Source organism: Aotus nancymaae, unplaced genomic scaffold, assembly GCF_030222135.1.
Source record: "Aotus nancymaae isolate 86718 unplaced genomic scaffold, 86718_ANA_hifiasm-v0.15.2.pri h1tg000032l_0, whole genome shotgun sequence".
Classification (NCBI taxonomy): Eukaryota; Metazoa; Chordata; class Mammalia; order Primates; family Aotidae; genus Aotus; species Aotus nancymaae.
In genome coordinates, this window is record NW_026988445.1 from 12445111 (window position 1) to 12458258 (window position 13148).

General features: G+C 40.8%; 1 protein-coding gene across 1 annotated transcript; it reads left to right on the forward strand.

Moving 5' to 3' along the window:
- The first annotated feature begins 9574 nt into the window (after positions 1 to 9574).
- LOC105722312 (L-lactate dehydrogenase A chain-like) lies at positions 9575 to 10639 on the forward strand. Its single transcript, XM_064383466.1, has one exon. The coding sequence runs from the start codon at positions 9615 to 9617 to the stop codon at positions 10611 to 10613; it is 999 nt and encodes a 332-aa protein (XP_064239536.1). The 5' UTR covers positions 9575 to 9614; the 3' UTR covers positions 10614 to 10639.
- The last annotated feature ends 2509 nt before the right edge of the window (positions 10640 to 13148 follow it).

Genomic DNA, 13148 nt, shown 5'->3' on the forward strand with positions numbered 1-13148 from the left:
TGATGTTTGACTTTTTAATAATTGCTCTAATGACATTTTTATTACAGAATAAAAAAAAATCCCCAAATTTGTATGGAACCTCAAGGGACCCTGAATAGTCAAAACAATTTTGAAAAAGATCAAAGTTTGAGGCTTCACATTCCCTGGCTTTAAAACACACTACAAAGCAAAAATAATTGAGATGATGTGGTAGTGGCATTAGGATAGGTATAGACCAATGAAACAGAAGAGAGAATCCAGAAATAAACCCTTGCATATATGGTCAAATGATTTTTGACAAGAGTAGCAAAACTACACAATTGGAAAAAGACAGTCTCTTCAACAAATGGTACTAGGAAAACTGAATATCCACATACAAAAGAATGAAGTTGGATCCTTACCTTATACATACAACTTACCTCAAAATGGATTAATGACCTAAATCTAAGGCCCCAAACTATTAAACTCCTAGGAGAAGACATAAGAGAAGTTTTCAGGGCATAAGATTTGTCAGTTTCTTGGATATGACACCAAAAGCACAACAAAATAAAAAATACACAAATAGGGCTATACCTATGGGATGGGAGAAAATAACTGCACATCATATATCCAATGAGGGGCTAATATCCAGAATATACAGGGAATTTCAATTCAGCAAAAATCTCACAAGCTGATTAAGAAATGGGCAAAGGATTTGAATAGACAGTTCTTTAAAGAAAGTGTCTGAATGGCCAATAAATACATGCAAAAATGCTCAGCATCATGAATTATTATCAGGAAAATGCAAATGAAAACCACAATGAGATACTACTTATTACTTAAGAGAATGGCCGCTATCAAAAGAACAGAAAATAACAAGTGTTGAAAGGACATAGGGAAATTAGAGCCCTTATGCACTCCTGGGAACGTGAAATGGTGCAGCCACTTTAGAAAACAATATGAGGTTTTCCAGAAAACTACAACTAGAACTACCAACTGATAGCAATTGCACTTCTGGGCATATATCTGAAGGAACTCAAAGGAGGATACCAAGAGATTTTTGCATGGCTATGTTCATCATGGCATTATTTACAGTAACCAACAGGCAGAGCAGCCCAAATGCCCATCAGCAGATGAATGGATAAACAAAATGTGGTACATAAATACATACAATGAAATATCATGCAGCCTTAAAAAGGAAGAAAACCCTGTCACATGTCACAACATGGATGAACCTTGAGGACATTATGCTAAATGAAATAAGCCAGTCTTGATTTCACTCATGGATTATCTAAAGTAGTCAAAGTCACAGAAACAAAGTAGAATGGTGGTGCCTTAGTCAATTCAGGCTGCTATAACAGAATACCATAGACTGGTGGTTTAAACAGAAATTTATTACTCACAGTTCTGGAGGCTGGGAAGTCTAAGATCAAGACACTGGCAGGTTTGGTGTTTTGTGAGGGCCGTTCCCTGCTTCCAAGATGGTGCCTTGCTGCTGTCTCCTCCAGAGGCAAAGGATGCTGTGTTTTCACATGGTGGAAGGCAGAAAGGCAAGATGCCTGAATGCTGCAAGAAGCTCCTTTATAGGGGCCTTAATCTCACTCATGAGAGAGGAGCCCTTATGGTCTAATCACCTTTTAAAGGCCCCACCTCTTAATACTATCACATTGGCCATTAAGTTTCAGTATCTGAATTTTGGAGGGAACACATTCAAACAAGAGCAGGTGGTTTCCAAGGGCTGCGGGGAGAGGAGAAGTTAATGTTTAACGGGTATAGAGGTTCTGTTTTGCAAGATGAAAATGTTCTGGAGATCTGTTACACAACAATTTGGATATATTAACACTACTGAACTATACACTTAAAATGATTAGAACGGCATGTTTAATATTATGTGATTTTTACCATAATAAAGTACAAAATGAATGTGTCACACAAGACGAGCTTTATATCTTGCCTTTAATATATCTGTTTTGATTGTGTATGTGTGAATATCCTTGTATATTGGATCATTGGATCATGATATAAAATTGGTTTCTTGTTGAGATCATCCTGAGAAAAGTTTGAAAATCATTGATTCTATTTCATTATTTCTCAAACTGTTCTCTGGATTATTTACTTCAAAATTGCATTAAGGAAAGCTTGTTAAAAATGCAGATTCTAGGGCCTGCCTGCTTGGAATCTGTGAGGTGAGCCTGGGAATATGCACATTTAATAAGTTTCCCCTAGTTGAGTTTTATGTTTATGCATTTAAAATCTACTGGGCTCCTTACTCTGCAGCAGGAACAGTTCTCTCTGCTTCATGTGTATTACCAAGTTGTTAATATGAATGAGGAAGGCAAGATGCGGAAGGCTAAGTAGTGGGCTGGTATATAGGTCAGCCTGGTGCTCAGTGCCACGTTCCCATGTTTCACTGCCTCTGCATGGTGATAACAGCACTCAAATTTGGGATCCTCTCATTTAAAAAATCATGGAGCAGAAATCCAGAGAACCCCATGTAGCAATTGCCCAGAGTCATGTAATAGTTAATAGAAGAGCCAAGACCAGGACTCAGGCTCCAACTACAGGCCCACCCCTCTGCTCCGGAGGGGCTGTCTTTCCCCCACGACTCTCTGGCTCCCTGCCTGGGAGACTGTCATCCTTGACATCTCAAGGGATGTCAGGATGGACTTCCTGAGTAGCCTCTCCCCAGTGGCATTTCCCCTTCCCTGTCATTCCAATCTCAGCTGCTCTCTTGGATGACACATTCAATTTTCTACTAGAGAAAAGCACTTCCCCAAGATCCTCCTACAGAATGGTCTCATTACCAGAGTCACCTCAGTAGCCATTTGTAGTTCCTGGAAAGTGGAAGGTGTCTGAACTCAAAGCAGGACAAAACGTATTTCCTTCCAGGCCCTGAAACTGGGGTTAGGAATGGTCACCTTCGTTTTCATATCCATGATTTTTATTTAGATATGACTCCCTGGAAGGATGGACTGAGTCATGGTAATTTATTCAAAAATCGAAACCAAATGCTCTTCCACTCAGTACTTGTGATTTGCATTGCTTTGAAGCAGTATGAATATGCAGAACCAACAATGTGTCTTTAAATTTCCCCCATTATTGAATCCCTACATTGCATGTAAATTTCGTCCTTGAATTACATTAGCCCAGGGCCCTCATCCAAGTCCCTTCCCTTGCACTCTCCTGCCCATCAGACACTATATACAGGTGCTATCAGGTAAGTCTTCATCAGCTGAACCTCTTGGGGTGATGGGTAACTTGGGCTTCTTAAGAAGAGAGATGTGATGATTATGTGTCAATTTGGCTGGGCCAAATAAAACACTATTTTGATCAAACATTTTTTAAGTTTCTGTGAGGGTGTTTTTAGATGAGATTAACATTAAAATCAGCAGACTTTGAGTAAAGCGGATTGCATTCCCTTATGTGGGTGGGCCTCGTTAATCAGTTGAAGGCTTAAATAGAACTAAGTATTGACTTCCCTCAAGCAAAAGGAAACTCTCTAGCAGACAGCCTTCAGGTTTCATCTGTGACATGAGCTCTTCCTGGTTCTACAACAGACTGCCTTTGGACTCAAACTGCAACTCCTTCCTGAGTGTCCAGTCTACCAGACTCCATCAGACTTTGGACTTGCCAACCTCCACAATTGTGTGAGCCAATTCCTTATAATAAGTCTCTTTCTCTCTTTCTATATATATGCACACACATCCTATTGGTTCTGTTTCTCTGGTGAACTCTGCCTAAAACAAAGGACAAGTGTGTTTCCACTGCTGTAGTCTTATCCCTCATTAGGGGACCTGGGAGGGCCCTTGTGTTTTCTGTCTTTCGTACATGTAGTCAGAAAAACATTGTTAAGCTCTTAGCTGTTCCCTAAGTAGCCCAATTTTCCCCAGACCTCACCCCCCATGAAGGAAATGAACAGGAATAACATTCCCCTGATTTGGGTCCCAAGCAGCACAAGGAAGGGTCCTAAGCTCTAACTTAAAATCTTGCCAGTGATTCTTGGAGATGTCTAAGGGGTTCTCTTATGAGAACTCTCAAAAGTCATGTCATGCCCCCCTTCTTAGCCCATGAGGCTCACAGCTACCACTCCAGGGAGGACCCACCCACAGGGAGGACACACTTCCCATGAGGAGGGGCATCTCTGCTTCCCTGCAGTCTTCCCTGGGCTGAAGTTACCCAAGTCCCAGTCAGAAGAGAGGACGTGCCCTTTCCATGTTCTGGTCAGTGTGTGTTCTCCTGTATCACACAGAGCCTGCTTGAAACTGAGCCCTCAGCTTCTTCAGGCAGCAGCTCTCCATGACTGTGGAGTCCATGAGACCCAGCATCTTTCCATCCCTTTCTCTTCCCCAAGCCCTCTGCACAATCATGGGCTATGCAGGCTTCTTCCTGCCTTGCTAGATCACTCAGGCAAATAGATGCCTACAGATTCCCCCACTCTATACTCCACAGATATGTCCAGAAAGGTCTGGATGCCAGGTGCAGCCACAGCACAGACTAGGTCAGGATTCTCATTTAGCTGGGCATTGTATACATGTCCCAGTTGTCCCTCTGAGGAGTTTACAAGCTCAGTGAGGCACCTACCTGTCCTAAGCACTAAACAGAGTCCTAGCGCAGGCCCTCAGTTGTCTACCATTGAGTGCGGGAAGCTCTACCTGTGCCTAGAGAGACAGAAAGTCACTGGCATGAGAACTAGGCAGTAAAGGGCAGCACCATCTCAACATTTCTGTGTGAGCTCCGCTTCAGAAGACATGGAACATAACCTCTCAAAACACAAATGCCTAACCAGTTATATTATTTGGCCTATTGTATCTTGTGGAAGGGGTTGGATATAGCCAGAAGGAAGGCAATGGCATATAATCAGTTTCCTCCTAGCAGCCTAGTTTACCATTGTGGGAGTGGAAGCGGGTGGAGACGGGTGGTTCCATGGGAGGGGAAGTAGGAAGATGATTTTTCAGCACACTTGAATGTGTGTGCTGCCCTCAAAGACCAAAATGAGCTTCTCAAAAGTACCATTCTAATTGTGTCCTTTCAGTGCCTGAAACTCTCCGTCACTTTCTGGGGCCTTGAGATAAAGATTCGAATCTTTAATGTTACTTACCAGACCCTATGTATCTGGGCCCTGCCTCTTTCTCCCTGGACCTCTCATCCTGGGTCCCCTCTCCCCCAGACTTTCCTTCAGCCCCTTGAGTGCACTCTGGCCCCTCTCCCCACAAGCCTTTATCCTCTTAGCCCAGCACTCCCTCCTGGGGAAGCTTTCCTTGATTCCCAAACCATCTCCCTGGTATATGCCCTCACAGTACCATGTGCCTCTTTTTGTTCTTATCGCAGCATTAATTAATGTAAAATTCAGGTAATATCTGCCTGCCCGGTTAGCTGGCAAGTTCCATGAGACTGAGGACATGCTTGCTTAGCCTCATAGTTTCCAGTTCCTAACCCAAGGTGGAGCACAAGGAGGCCTTCCATGAGTCTGCTACATGAACAATCCTGGAGAAGTTATTTAATGTCTTGCTACCTCAAATATGTTATCTTACTTGTAAGACAGAGATGCTAATATTATCTACCACATACGAGCATTGTGAGGATTCAGGTTGTTAATGTATAGAAAGTGCTCAGAGCAGAGTCTGCCTCCTTAGGAAGCATGCAACAAACGGCAGCCAATATACTTCTATTTACTTGGGGGTAGAAGCAGTGGTAGCATTGGAGATAGCATTATGATATAGCCCTGCAATATTTTACATCAAACACCTTTCAAGAGAGTTGGCGTTCTGGTTATCTGCTTAACAAACCACCACAGAACAGTGGTTTAAAATAATAATTAGTATTTATTTTTGCTCATGTATCTGAGGTTTGACTGGGCTCAGCTATGCAGATTTTGCAGGCAGATGGTGGTGTCTGCATTCATGTGTCTGGGGCTCCTCAGGATCTCTGTCTCTGTGGTCTCCCCATGTGGTAGCTTCAGGATAGTTGAACCTTCTCACATGCCAATTGGACTGAAGCTTCCCAGAGCAGATGTCTCAGAAGATCAGCAGAAGCTGCAGGGCCTTTCCTGAGCTAGCACTGGAAGTGACAGCGTCACTCTACTGCATTCTATTTGTCAAGGCAGTCACAGGTTCTGCCAGACTCAAGGGAAGGGGACATAGACTCCACAGCTTCATGACAAGATGGCCAAAGAACTTGCAGTCACATCTGGAAGTCTCTCTGAATGTGGCAGGTGTGTAATGGTCAGATAATGGGACCACAGGCTCTTGGCATTCCAATGATGTTTCTAGATTAAACCCCCAAACATGAATTTACAATTTCAACAGTCTTATATAGGAGTCAGAAATGAATCTTACCAGTCAATATTCACAATCTTCATTAGACTTAAAATTGGCAAGACTTCCACTGTCAAAACTTGGGCCTCAGTGGAACCGTTTCCTCAGATACAAGAAACAACCTGCCTTTTAGCATATTGCATGTCTGTGAAGTGGGTTATTTTCCATCACGTGAAATTATCTTTTGTTGTTTTTTTCCTTAAGTGAAGAATATCCCAAAGCATTCAAAACTACTGCACAAATAAGTGAGCTGGTAAACGCAGGGCTGGAGAGAGCTTTGGAAACACCCATTAGGTGCACGGTCGTAATGTTAGGCTGAGAGCTGAGGATGAAGGCGCCAGCAGGTGGTCTGAGGCTAGTTATCTCCTGGTGGCCTGATTTTAAGGGACTTGGCTCAGCCTGCTTTAGGACCGTGTTGTTCATCTGGCTTCTCAGAATCCAGGCCTGAGGTTCTATACAAGACACTCAATAATGCTTAAAAGCGATGCAGATGGAGGTGGTTTATTACTTTCCCTCTGTAGCTTCTGATTCCAAAAGAAAGTCAAGCAAGGACTTCTTTAGTCTACTACTCAAGCCAGAAATAATAGGCCCTAATTCATTCCACATCAATCTCTGGCCACAGGTAGGATTCCTGGAACAGAAATGAGCACAAGTAGACACTCCATCGCTAAAAATGCCAAGGAGCAGAGCTTTAGATGGAAACCTGGAAAGAGGTTGAAGTCTTGGTCAGAAGGGAAGTCCCACGAAAGGTCTTCCATTTAAAACAGAGCTCCCTGATACAGATGAATCAAGTGTGTGGTTGCATGTGGCAAGGTCAGTGAGTGAGCTGTTTTAGTTTTGACCCTGATACACAGTTGCTAACTGAGTAATAATTTGAGCTATTATTGTATTTCTAAAATCCTGTCTTCCTATCTAACATACTTTTTTTTTTTTTTGAGACAGAGTCTTGCTCTGTCACCCAGGCTGGAGTGCAGTGGTGTGATCTCTGCTCACTGCAGCCTCTGCCTTCCGGGTTCAAGTGATTCTTGTGCCTCAGCCTCCTGAATAGCTGGAATTACAGGCGTGTACCACCATGACTGGCTAATTTTTATATTTTTAGTAGAGACGGGGTTTTGCCATGTTGGCCAGGCTGGTATAGATTTCCTGGCTGGCCTCAAGTGATCTGCCAACCTCAGCCTCCCAATGTGCTGGGATTACTAGTGTGAGCCACTGTGCCCGGCCCCCATCTAGCATACTTTGAATGACATTGACAAAATATGATATTGTTGAAATAGTTATTTCTCCTTCAGCACCACAGAGCTTTCCTTTAGGGGGCAAATCACTTCTTAAGGATGCTTTCTCCGTGTGCCTTTATTACATGTTCTTTACCCAAGGCTTTCGACTTAGCCTTCCTGATTGATTTCAGGATTTTCTTGCCTCCTAGGATAATAAATGAGTAGTTTTTCTAAAAGAATTTTTCCTTATTAGATTATGATTGCAATGAGTTGCAGGACTTAAGAGAAATGGCTAAATTGAACACTCTACTTTTCTGTTTTCTTCTAAACTCTCTCCAGGTAAGACATGTAAGTTTAGAAAGAGATAAGTTCAAAACTATTCATCTGTATTCTGAGGTACAATAATGAGTTTAAAGAAATTCATATCTTGGGATAGAAGAGAGTATTCCTAGGGAATCTAACAACTCTCTTGAGAATGCATAGAAGTGCTAATTAAATTCAATTAAACAAATGCTGTCTATTGTCAAAATCTATAGTATATTATGCTAGGTCCTGTGAGGGCAACAAAAAAATTAAATGGCCCTGTCTATTGGGTGCTTATACTTTCTCCAGGGAGATCACCAAGGGAACACACAGCATTAAATGATGATCCAAGGCACCTTGAATGAGTCATTCAATCCACCTGACAGAAGCAGGTACCTAGTGGTGCTCTAGGCAGTAATTAAGCAAGGGTGCATAGCGACATCACTCGCCAATGGAGCCTTTTGATAATACGCATGCTCCATCTTAAAGATTTTTAGAACTTTATTTTGACTTAATTTCAGACTTACAAAAAGATTGGAAACATAACATATAGAGTTTCTGTATATTGTTCACCCAGCTTTCCCCAGATAAGTTCCCATTCCACACTTTTTAAAAAAATTTCAATAGGTTTTGGGGTACAAGTGGTTTTCGGTTACATGGATAAGTTATTTAGTGGTGAATTCTGAGATTTTGGAGCACTTTTTTATCAGAGCAGTGTAACTGTACCCAATATGTTGTCTTTTTTCCCTTGTCTCTCTCCCAGCCTCCCCTAACCAAGTCCCTACAGTCCATGACATCACTCTGCATGTTTTTCCATTCTCATAGCTTAGATCCCACTTATACATGAGAACATATGGTATTTGGTTTTTCATTCCTGAGTAACTTACTTAGAATAATGGCCACCAGTTCCATCCAAGTTGCTGCAAAAGACATTATTTCATCATTTTTATGGCTGAGTAGTATTCCATATTGTGTATATACATTTTCTTTATCCACTCATTTGGGTCAATGAGCACTTAGAGTGATTCCATATCCTTGCAATTGTGAAGTGTGCTGCTATAAACATGCATGTGCGTGTGTCTTTTTCACATAATGACTCTTTTCCTTTGGGTAGATACCCAGTAGTGGGATTGCTGAATCGAATGTTAGATCTACTTTTAGTTCTTTAAGGAATCTCCACACTATTTTCCATACTGGTTGTACTAATTTACACTCCCAACAGCAGTGTGAAAATGTTCCCCTTTTACTATACCCACAACAACATCTATTGTTTTCTCACTTTTTAATTATAGCCATTCTTGCAGGAGTAGTGTTTTATTGTGGTTTTAATTTGCATTTCCCTGATGGTCAGTGATGTTGAGCATTTTTTCATGTGTTTGTTGGCTGTTTGTGTATCTTATTTTGAGAAATGTCTATTTATATCCTTTGCCCACTTTTTGAAGGGATTATTTGTTTTTTCTTTCTGACTTGTTTGAGTTCCTTATAGATTATGGATACTAGTCCTTTCTTGGATACATAGTTTGTGAATATTTTCTTCCAATCTCTGAGTTGTCTGTTTACTCTACTGATTGCTTCTTTTGCTGTGAAGAAGCTTTTTAGTTTAATTAGGCCTCATTTATTTATTTTTGTTTTTGCTGCATTTGCTTTTGGGGTCTTAGTCATGGATTCTTTGCCTAAGCCAATGTTCAGAAGTTTTTCTCATGTTATCTTATAAAATTTTTATGATAGTGCTGGAGTAGCTGCCGCCAAGTCCGGATCCCACTGCTGTGTGCCCCCAACGCCCGCCCGACGTGCATTCCTGGTTCCTTTTGGTTCCAAGTCCAAAATGGCAACTCTCAAGGATCAGCTGATTCATAATCTTCTAAAGGAAGAACAGACCCCCCAGAATAAGATTATAGTTGTTAGGGTTGGTGCTGTTGGTATGGCCTGTGCCATCAGTATCTTAATGAAGGACTTGGCAGATGAACTTGCTCTTGTTGATGTCATTGAAGACAAATTGAAGGGAGAGATGATGGATCTCCAACGTGGCAGCCTTTTCCTTAGAACACCAAAGATTGTCTCTGGCAAAGACTATAATGTATCTGCAAACTCCAAGCTGGTCATTATTACGGCTGGGGCACATCAGCAAGAGGGAGAAAGCCGTCTTAATTTGGTCCAGCGTAACGTGAACATCTTTAAATTCATCATTCCTAATGTTGTAAAATACAGCCCAAACTGCAAGTTGCTTATTGTTTCAAATCCAGTGGATATCTTGACCTATGTGGCTTGGAAGATAAGTGGCTTTCCCAAAAACCGTGTTATTGGAAGTGGTTGCAATCTGGATTCAGCCCAATTCCGTTACCTGATGGGAGAAAGGCTGGGAGTTCACCCATTAAGCTGTCATGGGTGGGTCCTTGGGGAACATGGAGATTCCAGTGTGCCTGTATGGAGTGGAGTGAATGTTGCTGGTGTCTCCCTGAAGACTCTGCACCCAGATTTAGGGACTGATACTGATAAGGAACAGTGGAAAGAGGTTCACAAGCAGGTGGTTGAGAGTGCTTATGAGGTGATCAAACTCAAAGGCTACACATCCTGGGCCATTGGACTCTCTGTGGCAGATTTGGCAGAGACTATAATGAAGAATCTTAGGCAGGTGCACCTAATTTCCACCATGATTAAGGGTCTCTATGGAATAAAGGATGATGTCTTCCTTAGTGTTCCTTGCATTTTGGGACAGAATGGAATCTCAGATGTTGTGAAGGTGACTCTGACTCCTGAGGAAGAGGCCCGTTTGAAGAAGAGTGAGGATACACTTTGGGGGATCCAAAAAGAGCTGCAATTTTAAAGTCTTCTGATGTCATACCATTTCACTGTCTAGGCTACAACAGGATTTTAGCTGGAGGTTGTGCATGTTGTCCTTTTTATCTGATCTGTGATTAAAGCAGTAATATTTTAAGATGGATTGGGGAAAACATCAATTCCAGAAGTTAGAAATAGGAATGGTTTGTAAAGTCCTACAGCTATATTCTGATGCTGGATGGTGGTAACCTTGTGTAGTCCTAAACTGGTTAGTGTGAAATAGTTCTGCTACCTCAGAGCACCACTGCCAATGCTGCACATGCTGCAGTTGCCCCTTGAGCCAGAGAGATGTTCATTTGTTATATAACTTCCTGGCTCCTTCACTGAACATACCTAGTCCAACATTTTTTCCCAGTCAGTCACATCCTGGCATTCAGTGTATAGATCCAATATCGCATGTCTTGTTCCAAAGGATCTTGTTTTGTGAACTATATATATCAGTAGTGTACATTACCATACAATGTAAAAAGATCTACATATAAACAATGCAACCAACTATCCAAGTGTTAGACCAACTAAAACCCCCAATAAACCTTGAACAGTGAAAAAAAAATTTTTTTTATGATTACAGGTCCCAGATTTAAGTCTTTGATCTATCTTGAGTTGATTTTTGTGTAAGGTGAGAGATGGGGATCCAGTTCCATTCTTCTACATGTGTCTTACCAGTTTACCAGCACTATTTATTGAATAGATGGTCCTTTCCCCAATTTATGTTTTTGTATGCTTTGTTGAAGATCAGTTGGCAGTAAGTATTTGACTTTATTTCTGGGTTTTCTATTCTGTTCCATTGGTCTAAGTGCCTATTTTGATACCAGTACCATGCTGTTTTGGTAACTATAGCCATGTAATATAGTTTAAAATCAGGTATGAGATGCCTCCAGACTTGTTCCTTTTGCTTAGTATTGCTTTGGCTATACAGGTTCTTTTTTGGTCTGTATGAAATTTCAGATTGTTTTTTCTAGTACTGTGAAAAAATGATAATGGTACTTTTATGGGAATTGTATTATATCTGTAGATTGCTTTGGGCAGTATGGTCAGTTTCACAATATTTATTCTGCCTATCCGTGAGCATGATATGTTTTTCCATTTGTTTGTGTCGTCTATGATTACTTTCAGCAGGGGTTTGTAGTTTTTCTTTTAGATAACTTTCACCTCCTTGGTTAGTATATTCCTAGGTATTTTATGTATTTATTATTTTGCAGCTGTTATAAAAGGGATTGGGTTATTGATTTGATTCTCAGCTTGGTCATTGATGTATAGCTATGTGACTGATTTGTATACATTGATTTTGTAACATATTTTACTGAATTCACTTATCACATCTGGGACATTTTTGGATGAGTCTTTAGGGTTTTCTAGGTATATGATCATATCATTGGCAAACAGCAGCAGTTTGACTTTCTCTTTTCCAATTTGGATGCCCTTTATTTCTTTCTCTTGCTTGATTGCTCTGGCTAGGACTTTTGGTACTATGTTGAATAGAAGTGGTGAAAGTGGGTATCCTTGTCTTGTTCCAGTTTCTGGGGAGAATGCTTTTAACTTTTCCGCATTCAGAATTATGTTGGCTGTGGGTTTGTCATATATGGTTGTTATTACTTTAAGATAAGTTCCTTCTATGCCTATTTTGTTGAGGGTTTTTAGCATAAAGCGATGCTGGATTTTATCAAATGCTTTTTCTGCATGTATCGAGATGATCATATGGTTTTTGTTTTTAATTCTGTTTATTACACATTTATTGAAACCAGGAGATTAACATCGACACAACACTATTAACATATAGACTTTCAACTTTTGGAAATTAGCCCACAGATGTTCCTTTTTTTGGTCTAAGAGCTTATAATGCATTAAGTTATAATGTCTACTTACTTTCCTCTAATCTGTGTTGATATGGCTTGGCTCTGTGTCCCCACTCAAATCTCAACTTGAATTGTAATAATCCCCATGTGTCAAGGAAGGGTGGGACCACATAGAGATAATTGAATCATGGGGGCAGTTTCCCCCACACTGTTCTCATGATAGTGAGTGAGTTCTCACAAGATCTGATGGTTTTATAAGGGGTGTTCTTCTTAGCTTGGCATTCATTCTCTCTCCTGCTGCCGTGTGAAGAGGTGTCTTCCACTATGATTGTAAGTTTCCTGATGTCTTCCTAGTCCTGTGGAACTGTGAGTCAATTAAACCTCTTTTCTTGATAAATTATCCAGTCTTAGGTATTTCTTCATAGCAGCTGAGAATGGACTAATACATGTATCCTAAGACTTTTTTACTTAATAGGTGTGGGATGAATCCTAGGAAGGTCTATTTTTCAAAAGTTTCACAAATGCATGCTCCCCAGTAGAAAATCTCTGCTCTGGCATATGAAGATAAATAATACTAATATTAATACTACTAAAATTGCTACTTCTAATAGTAGTTAATATGTATTAAGTGATTTTTTAAGTGCCAGACACTGTTTAATTGTGGTGTATTTTCCACCCACTTAAATCTCACAACAACCCTTAAGTTAGGCACTATTATACAAATC